Genomic DNA, 20,488 nt, shown 5'->3' with positions numbered 1-20,488 from the left:
TTCTTCTTCCAGAGTTTCCCTTAGGGCTTACCTTAAAGGACTGCAATCACTGATGACTGGGACATCCTTGTTTACTGATATGGCAAGAAATATTTCATTTATCATATATGTATATATATATATATATATCTTTGTTACTGTAGACAGGTCTTTTAAAATTTACACTTTTTAAAATTTTATTTCTGCTGCATAAAGATACAATTAGCTTTTTAATACTGACTTTATATTCAATGATGTTATTCAGTTCAGTTCAGTCACTCAGTCATGTCCGACTCTTTGCGACCCCATGAATCACAGCACGCCAGGCCTCCCTGTCCATCACCAACTCCCAGAGTTCACTCAAACTCATGTCCACAGAGTCGGTGATGCCATCCAGCCATCTCATTCTCTGTCGTCCCCTTCTCCTCCCGCCCCCAATCCTTCCCAGCATCAGAGTCTTTTCCAGTGAGTCAACTCTTCACGTGAGGTAGCCAAAGTATTGGAGTTTCAGCTTTCACACTTTTACAAATACTAACAAGCTGAAACTCCAATACTTTGGCCACCTCATGAGACGAGTTGACTCACTGGAAAAGACTCTGATGCTGGGAAGGACTGGGGGCGGGAGGAGAAGGAGACGACAGAGAATGAGATGGCTGGATGGCATCACCGACTCTATGGACATGAGTTTGAGTGAACTCCGGGAGTTGGTGATGGACAGGGAGGCCTGGCGTGCTGTGGTTCATGGGGGTCGCAAAGAGTTGGACATGACTGAGCGACTGAACTGAACTGAACTGAACTGAACAATTTTCTATTGATTGCATTCATTTTCCTATATTGATGATCATGTAGCAGGGAAGGACCAATTTTGATTCCATGTTGGATCTCTTGTTTTGACTTTAACCATAGCTTTTGTTATATAATCTTACATAATGACCTGCTTCAAAGAACCCTGCCCACCTGTGAATGGTTGCCGAAAAGAAGAAATTAATACATCCTCTTGTATTTTGTGAGGTAAATAGCCTTTTTACCTTACTTCCTCACCTGTTCCCCCTCCCTGATTTTAAAAAAGAAACTGACATCCAGACCCTGATGAGATGGTTATTTTGTAACACTAATCTGCTATCTTCTCTGTCTGCTGGCTTTCTGAATAAAGTCTTATTCCTTGCCTCAACACCTCATTTGTAAACTTCTTGGCCTGTTGTCCAGTGAGCAGAGCAAGCTTGGACTTGGTAACAATTGTACTATTTTCAAACAATGACAGTTTGCCATTATTTCCTTCATTCTTTCCTTCTTTTTTTCTTTTCTCCTTTTTCCTGACATCTTTTTCCAGCTTCCTCTCTTTCTCTTTCTTTCTTCATTTAATTTCTAACTGTATTGTCTCAGTTCTCTAAATACAACACTTATTGTACAAACTTGTATTTCTAGGTTTTGGATCATTTTTATATACTGCCTGCATTCAGTTTACTATTATTTTGATTTTTCTTCAAAACTCATGAATGAGTTTGATTTTAATTTTCCTTTCAGATACTCTTCTGTTATTAGTGTCAAGTTTATATTAATCTCATAAAATGAATTAGGAGATATTGTTTCTTATTTTATTTACTAGGAAATTTTGTATGATAATGGAATTGGTCATTAATAAGGTAGAATTTGCCTTAAAAAATGTCTAGGCCTATTTCTTTTTTTCTTTATGGGAAGATTCCTAGGTGCTAAACTTATTTAATGATTATAAGATTATTTAGGTTCTCTATTTATTCTTGAAATAGTTTTTGTAATTTTATTGTCCTAGAAATCTGTTTATTTTACCTAATTTCTTAAGTATATTGGATATAACAGCATATAACATTTTCCATATCTTTTAATTTCTGTTTTATTTTTTATTTTTTCTTTTATTCAAGCCATGCAAGGTTCAGTTGTAACCTTGACTCATCCATCTTTTTTAGTGAAGGAAAGTTACATGGCTCAAAAAAAAAATTTTTTTTTTCAGTCGCTCAGTCATGTCCGACTCTTTGCAACCCCAAGAATCACAGCACGCCAGGGCTCCCTGTCCATCACCAACTCCCGGAGTTCACTCAAACTCATGTCCATCGAGTCGGTGATGCCATCCAGCCATCTCATTCTCTGTCGTCCCTGGCTCCTCCCACCCCCAATCCCTCCTAGCATCAGACTCTTTTCCATTGAGTCAACTCTTCGCATGAGGTGGCCAAAGTATTGGAGTTTCAGCTTTAGCATCAGTCCTTCCAATGAACACCCAGGATTGATCTCCTTTAGAATGGACTGGTTGGATCTCCTTGCAGTCCAAAGGACTCTCAAGTCTGGAGTTAAAACTCTCCTCCAGATCCTCCCCATCATTCTATGCAAAACAAAGAACTCTCTCACCCAGAGAAAAAAAATGGACATTAAGGTTGGTTACACCCAGTTCCCAGCCCGCCCAGCCTCTGGTTGATCTCCAAAATTCCTTGCCCCAGCCGTTTAAGAGAAACTACTCCAAACAACCTTGGAGAAGACCAGGCCCCCTTAAGACAGTAACTTTCTACATCCATGCCTATATATACTTACTCATTTCTTGGATAAGTGCAGCAACTCAGTAATCTGACTGCTGCCCCTTCTGGCCTCATTAAAGGTGATCTGTTCCTGTAAAAGTGTCGGTCTCCTTCTTCTTCTGAACCTCACCCTCTCTAACTCCCTTACCTTACATTTAGCCTTGCCAGTTTTATTTATCTTTTCAAAGATCCAACTTTGGATTTGTTGCTCTTAGTGGCTCAGATGGTAAAGCATCTGCCTACAAGTAGCGGGAGACCCAGGTTCAATCCCTGGTTTGGGAAGATCTCCTGGAGAAGGAAATGGCAACCCATTCCAGTATTCTTGCCTGGAAAATCCCATGGATGGATAAGCCTGGTAGGCTACAGTCCATGGGGTCACAAAGAGAGGAATGAGACTGAGCGACTTCACTTTCTATTATATTTCATGAATTTATTATTCTAAGGTAATCATTTCTTTCCTTTCATTTTGTTAGAACATTTCCCGTTCTTTTCTTAACTTTTTAAGTTGAATGCTCACCTCATGAAGTTTCAACATTTTCCTTTTTAAATTAAAAACATTTAAGACTGTAAGTCTCCTTCTAGATGAGTCAATTGATAGGCAGTATTTTCATTGTCATCCAGTTTGTTTTGTTTTTAACTTTCATCTTTGATTCATGTGTTATTTATTTAAAAGCAGTTCAATTGAGTAAAATATAAAAATCAACAATTCTTAAAAGCAGAAACATTCAACCTAGCAGGTAGATAAGAGCTCTGAAGATTTGCACAGGGCACGAGATTTTATAGATACAAGGAAGGAGGAACACGGAAGTTGTACTAGACAAAAAAAAGAAGACAGATTAGTTATTGCAAGATTATTTTCCTTTGGCAGGAGTCCACCAGTCAGATTAGCTAACTAGTGCTGATCAGGCAATCCTGATTGACTAGTTTAAAATTTCATTTCTGGAATAGCCTAAACCGTAATTAAGTTCAGTCGCAGTTTAAAGTGTTGTGGGGATTAACATAGGCTACACTCCATTTGGGGCCTGTATTCTTGTCTTTAACACGTGCAAAAGTGTTTGTGTGCATCATTTAACAATTTCTAAGTGTACATGTGGTTTTGATTTAGCTTTCTTTAGTTGTGTTAAGTCCCAAGAATATGTTATTTATAATGAAAAGTCTTTGAAATTCGTTAGCACTTAACGGTTTGATATGTAATCAATGTTTATAAATATTCAGTGGGTGCTTAAAAAATGTGTTTTCTCCAGTTCTTGGGTAAAATGTTCAATATATTTCCATTAGGCATGCTTTTAATATTGTTATTTAGGTCTTTAGTATCATTACTGCTACGTATACATGATTTGTCAAATATCATGAGCAATGTATTAAAATCACCCATTATCACAGTGAATTATCATTTTCCTCTTGCAATTCTGCTGTTTTTTTTTACAATACATATTTAAACTTTATAGTACTGGATCTAATCAAGTTTAGAATTGTATCACCCTGTTGAACTGATTGCTATCTTTCTTTGGTAAGTTTTAAGTTTATTTTGTCTGATTACAATATAGCTACACCAGCTCTCTTTTGGTTAACATTTGTTTGAAGTATCTTTTTTTAACATCATTTTGCTTTCAACCATTCTATATTATTAGGTTATACGTGTGTCTCTTGGGTTTCCCTGGTGGTTGAGACAGCAAAGAATCTGCCTGCAATGTGGGAGACCCAGGTTCAATCTGTGGATCGGGAAGACCTCCTGGAGACGGGAATGGCAACCCATTCCAGTATTCTTGCCTGGAGAATCCCATGGACAGAGGAGCCTGCAGGCTACAGTCCATAGTGTCACAAAGAGTCGGACACGACTGAAACAACTTAGCACGCACATGTCTCTTAAACAGAAGATAACTGGCTTTTATTTATTGTATTACAATCTTTGTCCTATAATTGGAAAATTAGATTCAATTATATTTATTATAATTAATATATTCTTTTCCATCTGAGCCAACAGTAAACCCATAATTAACATATTTGGATTAAGTTTTACAATTTTATTTCTAGAATTTCATTTTTTCTCTTTCCTTATCATTAGATTGCCTTTAATTCTAGTTATTTTCCTTATGTAAAACTTGACCTTATACATTTTATTTCAACTAGTAATTTTTACATGTATAATTAATTTAATAAGGTCTAAAATTAGTATCAATATCCTCCTTTCCAACAACCTAAGTAAGTGCTTTAGAGTGTTTGAACTCTATTTAATACTTTCCTGAGTTATACATCACCATTGCCTAGTATTTTAGTTGATTTTTTTTATTCGCATACATTTTTTCACCAGTGTTTCCTTAGATTTACCTATATTGTTACTATTTTCTTTGCTTACTATTTCTTTTTGTATATAAGATCTCATATCTACTATTATTTTGTTTCACAAATTCATTCTCAACAAGTTCCTTTAGTGAGAGTTGCTGCTGCTGCTGCTAAGTCACTTCAGTCGTGTCCAACTCTGTGTGACCCCACAGACGGAAGCCCACCAGGCTCCCCCGTCCCTGGGATTCTCCAGGCAAGAACACTGGAGTGGGTTGCCATTTCCTTCTCCAATGTGTGAAAGTGAAAAGAGAAAGTGAAGTCGCTCAGTCACGTCCGACCCCTAGCGACCCCACGGACTGCAGCCTACCAGGCTCCTCCATCCATGGGATTTTCTAGGCAAGAGTACTGGAGTAGCTTGCCATTGTTAGGTAGTGATAATTCTATCAATTTTTGTTTGGCATAGTCTAGCTGGGACCACTTTACTATGAATTTTTAACTTGGGAATCTTCAGGCTGTACAATTAGTATAAATCTCAGCCCTGTATCCATCTGAGGTCTGGTCTGATCATGAATTTTCACTGGAAGCTTTTTGGTATAAATTTACTTACCTGAAGTGGAGGCTTAAAAAACAAATATATTTATTATTTATGTTTAGGGAGTAGGAAAGAGTGAAAGTGGGATTTGAGTTTTTTTCTTTTTTTCTAGTTCACCTTTTCACTGCAGATGTTCCTTTCTAGTCATCTGGACTTTATGTAGGAATCTGACCTGACTTTTACCTTGTTCTGGACTAGGTTTTGTAAGGAGTCACAAATTTTGTTAAAAGAGAAGCTCTAGATCACCTAGGTTTGATAAGACCTCCTGAGATAGGTAAATGTCACCAGGGCAGCACCACTTTCATCACTCAAATGCCTTTCTGGATTCCTAGCTTTTGGCTTTTCACATTTTCCTTCCATTCTTGCTAGCTCAGTGGTGAATTTAAAGGGCCTTTAAAAAATACTTTATCAAGAATTTGTAAGTGTTGTATACAAGGACAGCTTTGAAGGATCTACTCTGCATCCTTCTAGAACTTGTGTTCCACTCTTAATAGCTTATACATAGCAGCCGGGAGGACTACTTTTGTTACCAAAAGGGTACCCCTTCCAGGGGCAGAGAGTGGGCTCTTGTCTACCACTCAGAAATGAATTGTCTGAGAAGAAACACATGCTAACAAAGCAAAAGAATATATTGGGACTAGGCACTAGGTGGAGAGCAGGAGAGTAAGGGAATTCAAGAGAACTGTGCTGTCCCGAGGCTTGCAGTCTTAGGTTTTATGGTGATTGGATTTTCTTTCTGGGTTGTCTCTGGCCAAACATTTTGTCCCTGCAAAATGATTCAAGACCCTTCCTGGCAGTGCACACATCTGTTAATTAAAGTTGCTTCCAATACAAGGGTTTCTGGAAGGTTGGCAGAACATATTATGGGCTGGCATCCCCTCCCTCCTTTGGTCCCCTCCCAAATTCTCCCAGTTAGTCTTACAAGACATATCAGGGGATGGTATGTCCCACCTCTTTTTGACCCCTCCTAATGGACATGAGTTTGAGTGAACTCCTGGAGTTCGTGATGGACAGGGAGGCCTGGCGTGCTGTGATTCATGGGGTCAAAAAGAGTCGTTCATGACTGAGCGACTGAATTGAACTGAACTGAACTGAAATTCTCCGTTAGTTTTTAGCAGCAGCACTGTGTTCCTTATCATGACCTCCTGTTGTGCAGCAACTCATGCCTAGCCAACCGTTCCCTAACATTTTCTCCTCCATCTCTGTAACTCACCAAACTACCTGACTTTGGAAAACCTCTACAAACCTTAGTTTTCTGAGTTTCCTTATCTAGTGAGTCTTTATTAGATCTATTATAAAAGAAATCTTCCCAGTTTAACCTCTTTCTAGGAAGAGATTTGGCATTTTTGATATAACCCTTAAATTTCTGGGGACCTTTAATGAGATTAAGATTTCTTGCAGGAAACACAACTTGACCAACAGCCAGAAGTCTCATTCTAAAAATAACTTTGCACTTTTTTTTGTTAACTGCATACTCTATATCCAGTCTTTTTCTCTATGAAACAACCTTATCAAAAGTGAATCTTTGAATTGGATTCCTGCAGGTTCTTTTTTTAATTGCAATTGAATAGACCTAAATCTATGACATATAATATGCTAAGAATAGTCTGAAAAGTTTTCATTAACAAATATTAATTTTTAAGAAAATTTAAATGAATTACCTTTGTTTTTATGTTTCAACTCAAAGTTTGGAGTCACTGTAAACAAATCAGACCATCTTTGTTTCTACCAGAAATAAGCTATTCCTGAACTGCAAGGATAAATACTACCTTCCAAAGGGAAATTTTCTTTTTAAAAATTTTGTGCAAATTTGAAAGCAGAACCTAGGTTGAAAAGTTCAAATAAAAATGTTAGGACCAGGACTGAGTTTTACTTACATTTCCTGTTAATATGTAAACTTGGTGATTAATCTGGCCAAGCTATTCCCCCTCCACCACCAACCTTCATCACATATTAATCAGAAGAAATGTATTAAACTTTTAACGTACATGGCTCCTTATGAAGAAACTGAGGACTGACTACATTAAAAAAAAAAAAAAGACTTTTCTAGCTCATTTAAATTTATTGTTAATTATATAAGGTTGAAATACATTCTGATGATTTAGCTGAAAAGTAATAAAAATTAAGTACTAGAGTGTTAGAAAATCTAGATTTCTCACAGATTGAGTAAATCACCTTTCTATGCTTCACTCTTTCCTGTAAAGTGAAGATAAGAGTAACTCTTATTTGAGTCAAAATGAACTAGGTTCAAATTCCTGAGCTGAGCTCCTTATGCTTATTTGTGGGGTAATTACATTCATATTGTAATATTGTGAGGATTAAGTAGTGTCTGCACCATGCATCAAGAAAGAGTAGAGAACAGAGGTTTGAGGAGAGTACTTTTGATTTTGCTATATAATCTAATTATATAATGAGTGTTCTTTTTCTTAATGTCTCTCCATTGTATCCCATTTACCCTTTCATTAGCAAGTATCACTTTTTCTCTTAGCTTTTCAGCTTTCTTTGTTATGAAAAAGATTCAAAGTTTGTCAATGCAAAGGGACTTCTCTCAAGCACTGAGTCATTGTGATGTTAAAAACAGTAACAGCAAATTCAGGAAAACTCAGCCTGAATTCCAGTATGAATACCCCAGGATGTGCCATGTGTGTATATGTGTGTATACATGTTGACAAACATATAAGGAAAAAGAGATCGATGTTAAAGCTGCCTATATACTTGGCATTGATTAACTGAACCAAAAATTATTGAAGCAAAAAAAAAAGAAAGAAAGAAATTAGAAGAGGTTTAGTTCTTCTAAACTGTTTTTTGTGCCCTTGAAAAGGAATCGCAAGTCTTACATGAAAATGGTATGTTGCTTGACTGCATTAAAATGATGAGGGCCCAGCAGACACATTATAGCTAATTTTAGTAGATAGAGCAGACACACTTGAGTTTCTTTTTCTCATTCCCCATTCCAGTCCCCCAGGTATGCACATTACAAGATTCCCTAGTCAGAAGATGGAAGTGGAGAGTTTCAGTACAGATTGTAGCTCTGGACATTGCCAAGAAAAAGGAAGGAAGGGAAGAAAGAGAGGGTAAGCACAGAGGAAGCGAGGGAAAGGAACAGAAGGAGAGAAGGAATAAAAGGAGCGAGGGATTTCAAGAAAAGAATGAAAGAAAACACATAAATGAAGGAGAGAAAGAAAATAAAGGAAAAATGAGAAAGGAAGGAAGCTTCGCTGATGGGAGCGAGAAAAAGGGAAAGAGTGTGAGGAAGAGAATTGTTTTTGTCTCAGGTCCATTAGGAAGAGAAACAGAACCTTTATCAGCACAGCAGAATCTCGAAGAGGCAATGTATTGTTTTCTTGAAAGCCCAGAAGCTAAGCAATTCCAAGAATGTTTGGCAAAGACCTTTTGAGAAGGGTGAGGTGGGGGACGGGTGGGGAGGCCTTTCTCATACCCCTAGCCCCCAGCCCTGGCCCCATCACAGGATGTGACAGGATTTGGGAGACTCAGAGGAAACCTTCAGGTCACTCAGGGAACTGCTCCTCTCGCTGGTCCTGCAGTAGCGAGGCGGGGTAGGGGGTGAGGGCGCCCAGACGCGCGGGGCGCGGAGATGTGCGAGTGGCGAAGCTGGACCCAGCGAAGGCGGGAGCAGCCGCCCAACTCCCGGCGCGGGATCTGCTGAGAGGCCACGGTGAGTCTCTCCGGATGTGGGTCAAGAGATGCCCTGGTTCCCCGTCGCCCCCGGGGCCCCGGCCGAGGCGGGCCCGGAACCTCCCCGGAGTCCGGCCTGGGCTCTGCGCTGCCACCCGCTGCCGGGAGCCCGCGCTGCTCCGGACGCGCCTGGGCGGACGCACCTACCCACCCGCGCTCTGCGGGACTCCCCGCCGCCCGCCGGCCCCGTGCGCTCATTGGTCCGGGATGTGTGTGCTCAGCAGCCGCCAACTTCCCCCGAATCCCACGGGTGAGTCCTGGGAGAGCAGCTGGCACCTGGGAGCTGAGGGAGATGGGTCCAAAGGGCGTGAGATCTCCCCTGGGGCGGTGGGAGCTGTTGGGACGGGCGCTGGAGGCAGAGCTGGCCGCGGGGCGCAGCTGCCCGGGAGGTGCACGGAACCGGGTCGACGACTCAGGTCCGGCGCGATCAGAGCGCCCGCGACCCCGCGGGCGAGGGAGGCGTGCCCTGGGAAAAGCCGAAACTGAGACTTAAAGAGTGAGGGACCAGGGCAGAGAGGGTAACCTGGAGGAGGGCTCTGCAAGTGATGTGAGGTCGACTCTTCAGATTCATTTCCATAGCTTTCTTGCAGCCTCTTCCTCGGAGAGTTAGGTCTGGTTACTGAGTTCAGCGGTACCAGACTGCAGCGGGGCTGATTTGGGGACTGGGAATTTGCCATTCCGCTGGACAGACACAGTGTTTTTGTATATTTAAAGTAAGGTTTGTTTTCATTTTGGTTTCTGTCAGATTTTCTTCCCTTTTGTAGCCCACTTTTCTATTTTTACTTTCCCTAACCTGAAGATCTTTTTATTATCCCACCTCTTTATCTTGCTTTGAACCTTAGTTTCCTCTTACATAATTTATGCTGAAAGAGTGCTTAAATCTCTCGAGTGTTGGTTGGTGGGAGTGGGTGGGTAGTTCTTTAGCAGATGAAAGTTTCCTTAACCGGTCTCTACCAGTTTGTATTATTCGAACAAAAGGGTGATTGCAACCGAACTGTTCTCTTTAGCCACTTGATCAAGCCTACTCCTCCCCAATATACGATGCAGATAGTAATTTTATTAAACTGAAAAGTAGTACCTTGATTGCAGTGTCAGCATTTGGAAGTTGCTAATCCGCAAATTGTCTATGAAGGCATCTACCTTGCATTATTGCTGGATTTCGGCACTTACAGAAATATTGTCCCACAGTTTCTTGCGCTCCATACTGTTTTTTGTTGCATAGCTGCTACACTGCATATGGGAGTAATGTGGTTGGGGCTTTGTGTTCAGAACTCCGTGTATTATTAATAGATCCCGGAAACACCTTCAAGTTAATGTCTGGGCAAACAAGAAGGTGATTTCTCTAGCATATGTGCCTCCTCAGATCTGCAGCTACCGTCTAGTATGTGTGCTGCCGTCTAAATATGGGACCTGTTACCATCTCTTTTGAATATGAGTATCGTTGATTTATAATATGTCAGTTTCAGGCGTATAGCTAGTGGTTCCGTGTTTTTGCAGATTATACTCGCCTATAGGAGGAACCTATTTCTCTTGCTTTCTATGCCTCAGTTTCCATAATACAAACTGTAATTGCGTAGATTAACCTCAGGGACTAGTAGAAATGTTAATGTACTGTGAAGATGAACATTGCTTGGATTTATAGACTTCTTTTTAATGAACCAGTTACCCTCTGGATTCTTTGATTTGATGATGTGATAAAAGTAATGTGTATGCTCAAGTGGTATAAAAATTGCTACTTTATACTGCTTTGAAACTCAGTTTCTACCTAGGCAAAATAATCATTTTTTCTTTTGGAGATGTTGTCTGAAGTCTGCAATTTGTTAGGTTAGATGTTCTATTTCTCTTCTCGTAGAAGTATCTACTTTTTTGCTTGAATTTACCAACACATCTCCAATTGAGGTGAAACACTTTAAGGATGTAGGTATGTTTTGGCATATCCTGCTTTATGTGGGACTACAAGTATCAGCTGTATAATTTTTATATTCTTTTGTATAATTTCCTCCTGAACCCCTCTCTAAAATGGGTTGGGTGTGGTTGCATTGGGCGTCTAAGTATCTGAGAGATGGTGGTAAGTTTCTTCCTGAAATTCAAGATATTGACACTTATTTTCATATAAGAAAATAGTGAATCCTCTGGAATTGACTGGAAATGAATGACCAAGTTAATTAGGTGGTTAAACATGCCTGCCTCGTTTTTGCTTTGGTAAGTGCTGTTGAAAAATGTGTCTTAGGATCGAAGATTGCAAATTTACTGGGCGTTTACAAGAGGGGCAGATGGAGAGTTAGCATGTAGTTAAAAAATGATGTTCTTTTGATGCAGGTGAAGGACTAAACAGCCTCAGTCACTGCCATCATTTACCCCTGTAACAATTTCTGCTGCCTTAGGTGCAGAACCATTAAGAGCTCAACTGCTTCAGTACCCCAATCTCATGGGGAAGGAGGAGAAACCTGGGGAAAGTACCCCAGAAGACAGAAAGATACACATGCCTACTAGTTTTCCTATATAGTGGAAGCCTGGTGGCGCCAAAGAGCACCTTTAATTTAACCCCATGGCTGCCCTGGTTCCTGGCCCTAAGTTTTGCTAGAGAAACTGACTGTTGTTTCTAAGAAAGAACTAAAAAGAGAAGTGGGTCATAATATATCAGGAGAATGTTTCTCTAGATTGTCTTCTGAACTATTATTAGAGAAGGGAGAGAAAAACTCAGGTAAGGGAAATACTCAAGTAAATGTGATTAAGATGTTTTTGAAGTCAGTCTTGAATTCATCTTGGAGAAGTGGGAAAATTATTCTTTTCATTCTTTACCTTTCTGTACAGCATACAAGTGTTCACTTTGTTTCCACATTTTCTTTCCCCACCTACCTCCCCTGTTAAAATGCCAAGGACTACTATCAATGCAATTCCATATCATAACCCAAGAAAGAGGCTGTGAGATGAAGCCAACATGAGCTACATAACCATTAAGACATTTTAACATTCAGGTACATTACATTCCATTTTTATTGAGTAGACACGGTTTTCATGGTCTAATAAAATATTTTTATTTGATAGTCTGTCCTTGGTTGTAGCCTCATGTAATCAAGGGGACAGCATACTTAAAGACATGTATCCAGAAATTTAAAGTCCAGTTGTGGTTCACTTAGTAATAACTCACTAGGCATATTAAATTCCTACTTATCTGCTGGATCACCTAGGTCATCCTTTAAACATAGAATCCTTATCTACTTTATCCTGTGCCTCAGTTTCCACAAAACACATTCTCAGAAAATTACAAAGATTTCTAACAGTAAGAGCATTTCTGAGCAGTCACTTCATCTGGGAACTAAATTATATGCTTAATTTGCATCAGGCTATAAAGAGCTAATCTGCTAGTTTATGATCTTTTTTTCTACAATCAGCCAGGAAAATTGAAGTTGTCTGTTCTGAGCTTTGGTGATTGACTGATAGTCACTAGGCCTCTAAAAGAAACATAATGAAATTTAATATTTAGGTTTATAGCCCCTTAATTTTACCCTCTAGACTTCTGCAATAAGGTTTAAAGTAGCTATCTTTCTATGATGATTCAATTTTATTTCAAAATGTATTCTTTGTAATTGTGTTCTTTGAAATGTGTTCATTGTAAATGTATTCTTAGTTGTGCAGCTCTGGGCAAGTTACCTGGCTTTTCTTTGCCCCACTTTCCTAAGGTATAGAATTGGAATATTAAAATCCACCTCACAAAGATTCAGAGAATTAGCACATGCAAACACTAAGATCTATGAATGACACAAGGGAAGTACTCAATAAATGTCAGCTATTATTAGTAGAAGTATTAATATTAGTAATTTAAAAACAAGTTAAATAAGTATCTTGTTATCTTGACCTGCAAGGTTGAATTTTTTTTAATCATATTTTTTCCTTCCTTAGTTGCACAAGGAAGCTGTGATTGTGGTTAATATCTCTCATCCCAGGTTGTAAACCATGACTTTTGGTCCAGTGAATGACCATTTCCAAGACAGTCTAACCGGTTAATAGATACTCATGTTAGCAGTTGTAATTTGGAACTGTAAAAATAAAAGATTTTTTTAAGACTGAAAAAAAAAACCTAACATAAATGTGTGTTCATTTTTGTTTTTATCTGTATTCATATTTCAAATTATTATGTAGTCAAACCCACAAAGTATTAGATATTGATTTCCAAGCTTGTAAAGGAAGACAGTGGAACAAGATATAAAATTCACCTTTGATGTTGTCCAAAGTTCAGAACTTGGGTTTCTCTTACCTTGGGCGTGGGATATCTCTTCACAGCTGCTCCAAGAAAGCACAGCAACTGCACTAGACCATTCAGATGTGACCTAAATCAAATCCCTTATGATTATACAGTGGAAGTGAGAAATAGATTTAAGGGACTAGATCTGATAGATAGAGTGCCTGATGAACTCTGGACGGAGGTTCATGACATTGTACAGGAGACAGGGACCAAGACCATCCCCATGGAAATGAAATCCAAAAAAGCAAAATGGCTGTCTGAGGAGGCCTTACAAATACCTGTGAAAAGAAGAGAAGCGTAAAGCAAAGGAGAAAAGGAAAGATATAAGCATCTGAATGAAGAGTTCCAAATAATAGCAAGGAGAGATAAGAAAGCCTTCCTCAGCGATCAATGCAAAGACATAGAGGAAAACAACAGAATAGGAAAAACAAGAGATCTCTTCAAGAAAATTAGAGATTCCAAGGGAATATTTCATGCCAAGATGGGCTCGATAAAGGACAGAAATGGTATGGACCTAACAGAAGCAGAAAATATTAAGAAGAGGTGGCAAGAATACACAGAAGAACTGTTCAAAAAAGATCTTCATGACCAAGATAGTCACAATAATGTGATCACTGACCTAGAGTCAGACATCTTGAAATGTGAAGTCAAGTGGGCCTTAGAAAGCATCACTAGGAGCAAAGCTAGTGGAGGTGATGGAATTCCAGTTGAGTATTTCAAATCCTGAAAGATGATGCTGTGAAAGTGCTGCACTCAATATGCCAGCAAATTTGGAAAACTCAGCAGTGGCCACAGGACTGGAAAAGGTCAGTCTTCATTCCAATCCCAAAGAAAGGCAATGCCAAAGAATGCTCAAACTACCGCACAATTGCACTCATCTCACACACTAGTAAAGTCATGCTCAAAATTCTCCAAGCCAGGCTTCAGCAGTATGTGAACCATGAACTCCCAGATGTTCAAGCAGGTTTTAGAAAAGGCAGAGGCACCAGAAATCAAATTGCCAACATCCGCTGGATCATGGAGAAAGCAAGAGAGTTCCAGAAAAACATCTATTTCTGCTTCTTTGACTATGCCAAAGCCTTTGACTGTGTGGATCACAATAAAGTGTGGAACATTCTGAAAGAGATGGGAATACCAGACCACCTGACCTGCCTCTTGAGAAACCTGTATGCAGGTCAGGAAGCAACAGTCAGAACTGTACATGGAGCAACAGACTGGTTCCAAATAGGAAAAGGAGTACGTCAAGGCTGTATATTGTCACCTTGCTTATTTAACTTCTATGCAGAGTACATCATGAGGAACGCTGGGCTGGAAGAAGCACAAGCTGGAATCAGGATTGCTGGGAGAAATATCAATAACCTCAGATATGCAGATAAAACCACCCTTATGGCAGAACGTGAAGAGGAACTCAAAAGCCTCTTGATGAAAGTGAAAGAGAGTGAAAAGATTGACTTGAAGCTCAACATTCAGAAAACAAAGATCATGGCATCTGGTCCCATCACTTCATGGGAAATAGATGGAAAAACAGTGGAAACAATGTCAGACTCTATTTTTTTGGGCTCCAAAATCACTGCAGATGCTGATTGCAGCCATGAAATTAAAAGACGCTTACTCCTTGAAAGTTATGACCAGCCTAGATAGCATATTAAAAAGCAGAGACATTACTTTGCCAACCAAGGTCCATCTAGTCAAGGCTATGGTTTTTCCCGTGGTCATGTATGGATGTGAGAGTTAGACTGTGAAGAAAGCTGATCGCCGAATAATTGATGTTTCTGAACTGTGCTGCTGGAGAAGACTCTTGAGAATCCCTTGGACTGCAAGGAGATCCAACCAGTCCATTCTAAAGGAGATCAATCCTGTGTGTTCATTGGAAGGACTGATGCTAAAGCTGAAACTCCAATACTTTGGCCACCTCATGCGACGAGTTGACTCACTGGAAAAGACTCTGATGCTGGGAAAGGTTGGGGGCAGGAGGAGAAGGGGACAACAGAGAATGAGATGGCTGGATGGCATCTCCGACTCGATGGACATGAGTTTGAGTGAACTCTGGAAGTTGGTGTTGGACAGGGAGGCCTGGCATGCTGTGATTCATGGGGTCACAGAGAGTCAGACATGACTGAGTGACTGAACTGAACTGAACTGAACTGAAAGTTCAGAAGGGTGAGTTTAAAAATTTCCTTAATGGTACAGAAGTTACTTGCTTATGAACCACTGAAAAAATTCTATGTGAGTATTTAAGCAAGTTTCCTTGTCTAATTTTGCTTGGCTCTTTTGTGATATGTCAAAAACCCCAAAAGATTGTGGCCAGGATGTGTCTAATTTATATGACTATATACTCTTTGCTTTCAGAATCAAAACTTTGACTTTCAGCAAAAAAATTTCTATTTCTGATTTATACTGAGTTAGCCTTTTACTTTTATTCAGCCACGTTAGGCATTTAGAAAATTGTGTATAGATCCCTTTGTTTTATCCATTTGTTTGGTATGACTAGTTTTTAAAAATTAAAAAAAAGTTTTTTGCAAATTTTAGGTAATGGGCAGATCAGAAAGTCAGATGGATATAACTGATATCAACACACCAAAGCCAAAGAAGAAACAGAGATGGACCCCATTGGAGATCAGTCTCTCCGTCCTCGTCCTGCTGCTCACCATCATTGCAGTGACAATGATAGCTCTCTATGCAACCTTTGATGGTGAGTTATCCCACACTCTTGCCCACAAACATGCAGAAGAGAGTGAAGTCTTTATCCTAGACTTTCCCCATCTATTAAACAATAGGTTAGGGAGAGAGACAATTAAAGACTGTGTGATATAAAGATTCATTTATAAAATGTAATATCAGTGTGCCCAAACAACTTTGACTAAAGTACAAATTTTTTTATGTTTGAGCTAAGTTCTTAATTGCCAAGTATAGTTATGCACTCATACTTATTTTATGAAGATTCTAATGTGTAATTTTACTTGATGAAAATGTTCACAATTTTAAAACCAACTTCATTTGGTCAACTTTTGTTGTGTCATTGAAATTCTAAACAGCTTTATGAGAATTTAAGAGGTCTAATTTGAGTCTTAAAAGTTTTTCACAAATGGGAAAAAAAAAGTGGTTATCAGACTAAAACAACTGATATTTCAACTTAATACTACTAAGGGGTTTGGTGGGTGGCTCAGAGGTTAAAGCGTCCACCTGCAATGTGGGAGACCTGGGTTTGATCCCTGGGTCGGGAAGATTCCCTGGAGAAGGAAATGGCAACCCACTCCAGTATTCTTGCCTGGAGAATCCCATGGATGGAGGAGCCTGGTGGACTATAGTCCATGGTGTCGCAAAGAATCGGACACGACTGAGCAAATTCACTTTCACTTTTCACTTTCACTAAGGGCTTAGGGGACAGAGATGATATAAGAAATACATTCTCTTCATTTAAAAATTTAGAATTTGCTTATTTTATTCCTCTTCGTTTTCTTCTAACTTCTGTCAGTGGTATATAATACTCAGGGTTTAGTTCTTGCTCTAAGGAATTGATTATTTAATTGATAGTTTATAAACGAAGAAAAGGTAGGGAGAAAATAGAAAACATATATTGCAAATATTTATGCATATATCTTCCTTTTTCTAGATGGTATTTGCAAGTCATCAGAGTGCATAAAATCAGGTAAGAATATAGTTTTTAAACTGAATAGTTTTATAATTAATGTATAATATTTAAAAATCAAAAGCTAATATATCTATATATTTGTGTATATTTTTAATTATAAATCACTAATTTATAGTCAAAGAAAATAAAAATACATTTAAGTAGTAGATAGTTAATTTATTCATTCTAAAAAGGAATTCACTCATTTGAACCCCAGAGTATATGGTAGGGTAGAGATGGAGAACTGTATCTCTAGCTTTATGAAGCTTGCCTTATAATTGGAGATGGAAAATCAGCACATTGAAATGGCACACGTCGTATCATTTAGTTTTAAATTTCTCAATGCAAATCATAAGCAAGGTAGAGAAACTGAGATTTGGGAGGGGTCTTAAAGCAGGGCTAGGACATGAAAGTGGAAGTATAGGAGAGAGAATTCCAAACTAGGAATAAATCATGTAGAGAAGCAGTTAAAGAATAGACTTGATAGATGAAAGTTACGGAGAGCATTGAAAATTCATGTTTAGCCCTAATTTTGTAGTAGGAGCGGAAAGGATATTTTCCTAAACAGATCACTCAATAAGGCAAAAGTTGGAAGGTGATTCTGGGAATGCTAGGGTAGGTGGACTGAGTGAGAAGCTAGGGAGAGTAGGCAGGTAGGGGCTGCTTCTGTAACTCGGGTGAGCTGAGGAGGGCTACCTATGGTGGGATGAAAAAGCAATGAAGCAATTGGACAGCTCAATAGCACTGACTTGCTAAATGAAGGATATGGATATTCGAACATGACACTAAGTATGCAACCTCAAGGGACTTGGGAGACTGTGGCAGCTCACACAGAAACAATGAAGTTAGGTAAGTTTGTTTTCGGGGGGGATGTGGTTAATGTGGATTTAGACCTGTTGGGTCTAAGTCAGGGGTAATAGCGAAGTGAAGGTCGACAGCAAGAAAGTAAAGATGGAGTGGATTTAGGGTCTGTCAGCCAAAGAGGTGATGGATGATTGAAGCCTTGGGAATAGAGTTCTTAAATGGAGAAGTATAAGGTTGAAATTAAGAGGACATCAAGAATTAGAGTAGAAGGAAAAGAAAAATCAGCAAAGGGAACAGAGAAGTATATGATGCTTTTAGAAGTCATATCAATTAGAATGTGATGAAAAAAAGAACATTTTGACAAAGAGAAGAAAGGTGGTAGCAGATATGTGAATACCTTGGATATGGACATAATGTATATGCCCTTTAGCAAGAGGTTCTAAACTTCCTTTCTAGTGTCTACATTTCTGCTAAGAAATAACCTGTCACAAATAAGTTTTAAACATTTTCTGTTGGACTGTCTTATGTGGTGTTTCGTTATTTACTGATTTGTGCAGAATAATGATGGGAAAACTGTGGGATTATAGGTTACAGTCTAATGTCCTGACTGTATATGTGCTCTTTTTGCCTACCTCCCCCGACCACTGGATCTCAAGGGCACTAGTCATACAGACATTCTGGGTCATGATGTGGGTAGCTTAAGGGCAACTTGATTAGGATACCAGTCACTTGCTCCTCAGCATAACAACATGTACTTTCCCATCCAAGGGCCTTCCCAGAAACCAAGGAGTTTTCTTATTCCTTAGGGGAATGGCTATACAGGTCCCTTGACTGGGTGGTGTCCAGGGTCTCTGTGCTAGAGTTGGTAATGCTCAAGTTGTCTGAATTACTGTTTGCCCTCTCCCTGAGTCCCATCCCTCCTTTCTTTCTACCAGTTCCCTATTATATGCTCATGCTATTCAGTTTTGAAAAACCCCCATGTATGTGTTGACTTCTAATTATCTCTGTTTTTCAATACACTTGACAGACCTATTAAGTCTCTTAATCTGCAGATTCTCTCAGGCACTCTTTTTTCCCCTCTCATTTTTTTTTCTTGGATTTTATTTTTGAAGAAACTAGATCCTTTGATTCCTAGGATTTGTAGGGTCACCTGCAATCTAAGTGATTGTATCCTAGAGATCTGAGCAGGTTTCTTCAGTGATACCCACCCAATGAGCAATGTGACATTTGGGATCTGAAATCTTACTCGTGACTTAATGTTTAGGGCTAAGGCTTTGGCTTTTTTTGGATAGTGGTTGCCAGGCTTAACTCATTAAAATGTATTTAACATACCAAATGTAAAAAATACCTCACAGAACTGTATCTTGGCAGAGAAATGTATACAATAGAAATAACTTCAGTGATAAACAAGATTGCTGAAGAGCTGTATGTTTTTCTTCATTCTGCTTTGTTGATTCATAAGCTGTTAAGAATACTTTCATATTCCTTATTACTATTCCTCCCTGGGGGGAGAATGGTGAAACTTACACTTATGGATAGAGTTTTCATGCTCTACTTACACATACACACACACACACACAGAGAGAGAGAGTCGTCTACTGGTTAGAAAATATTTTCTGTGTCAGAAAATATAACTGTCACTTTTGGAAGTTTCTATAGATTAAGAAAACTCTAGGGGAAATTCTGGAAAGAAAAAAAAAGTGAGAGAGGGAAAGAGGGGAACGGATGGAAAAGAAAAGAAAGATGGAGAAAAGGATGTTGAAAATAATATAAAGGCTCCCACCAGCAATTCTGTAGATTACTTTAAAAAGTTGAAGATTCAAGTCTGAGCACAGAAATTGTTGAGCATTGGCAAGTTTAGGTATTGATACCCATGGTGTTTATTTTAAGTAAAAGTTGGTTTTAGCTTAAATCTTTCTCCCTGTGGAAGGGAAAGTCATGGCAAGTATATTTCTCTCTTTGATCCTATGAAGTCAAGGGATGGAGGTCAAGCCATACTAAGGCAAAAATAAAATATTACAGAAGGCTGTGGATCATCTTGAAATTTAGTGTTTGTCCTTTAAACCTCTATAAATTTAAATATTGGTTTGGCCAAAAAGTTAGTTCAGGGCTTCCATAAGCTGTTATGGAAAAATATGAAAAACTTTTTAGCCAACCCAATTTAAATATAAATTTATACACAAAATGATGTTTATAATACATACTTTAACTTGCTTGTGTAAGAAATGCATCACTACGAAAAGATTACACCAGACCTAAAATGAAAGAAACACTACTTAACAAGTTATGGCAGTGTTCAAAACCCTACTATTAAAGTATAAGTAATATTATTCATCTCTTATTTACCATACAAGGTTGTAAAAAAACATGGAGTTTTAGAGCCTGAATGTGATTTCTCAAGTGTCTCTGTAAATCTATATCTTGAAATTGGCTTCCATTGCAATGAAACCTTACTGAGATGTCAAAGAATCATAAATTTTAAATCAAGGTTTTCCAGGTTCATCACTGTTAACATTTTGGGCTGGATCATTCTTTGCTGTGGGGAGGAGACTGTCCTGTGAATGGTAGGATGTCCCTGGCTTCTACCACTAGGTGACTAATAGCACCACTTCCCAATTGTGACAACCAAAAAATATCTCCAGACTTGCTAGATGTCTCCTTGGGGCCGCAGAATCATCTCCAGTTGAGTACCACTGGCTTAAATAATCTCAGGA

The 20,488-nt window shown here is 38.9% G+C and overlaps 1 protein-coding gene across 4 annotated transcripts in view; it reads left to right on the top strand.

Moving 5' to 3' along the window:
* Nucleotides 1-8,889: 8,889 nt before the first annotated feature.
* The window catches only part of MME (membrane metalloendopeptidase), a 116,372-nt gene continuing 104,773 nt past the window's right edge, over nt 8,890-20,488 (top strand). For 2 of the 4 annotated variants that reach the window (XM_088839642.1, XM_088839626.1), the window contains exons 1-3: nt 8,890-9,073; nt 15,869-16,031; nt 16,953-16,988. In XM_088839642.1, the coding sequence (XP_088695768.1) occupies nt 15,872-16,031; nt 16,953-16,988 (196 nt within the window). In that variant the 5' untranslated portion in view covers nt 8,890-9,073; nt 15,869-15,871. Of the gene's footprint in view, nt 9,074-9,214; nt 9,344-9,394; nt 9,807-15,868; nt 16,032-16,952; nt 16,989-20,488 lie in introns of those variants that run through there. The other 2 variants (XM_088839634.1, XM_088839631.1) reach the window with 2 other exon arrangements.

This window comes from Moschus berezovskii, chromosome 1, assembly GCF_049115385.1.
Source record: "Moschus berezovskii isolate FMDL1 chromosome 1, NW_MosBer_1.0, whole genome shotgun sequence".
Classification (NCBI taxonomy): Eukaryota; Metazoa; Chordata; class Mammalia; order Artiodactyla; family Moschidae; genus Moschus; species Moschus berezovskii.
This window is presented reverse-complemented; position numbering and strand designations above follow the sequence as displayed.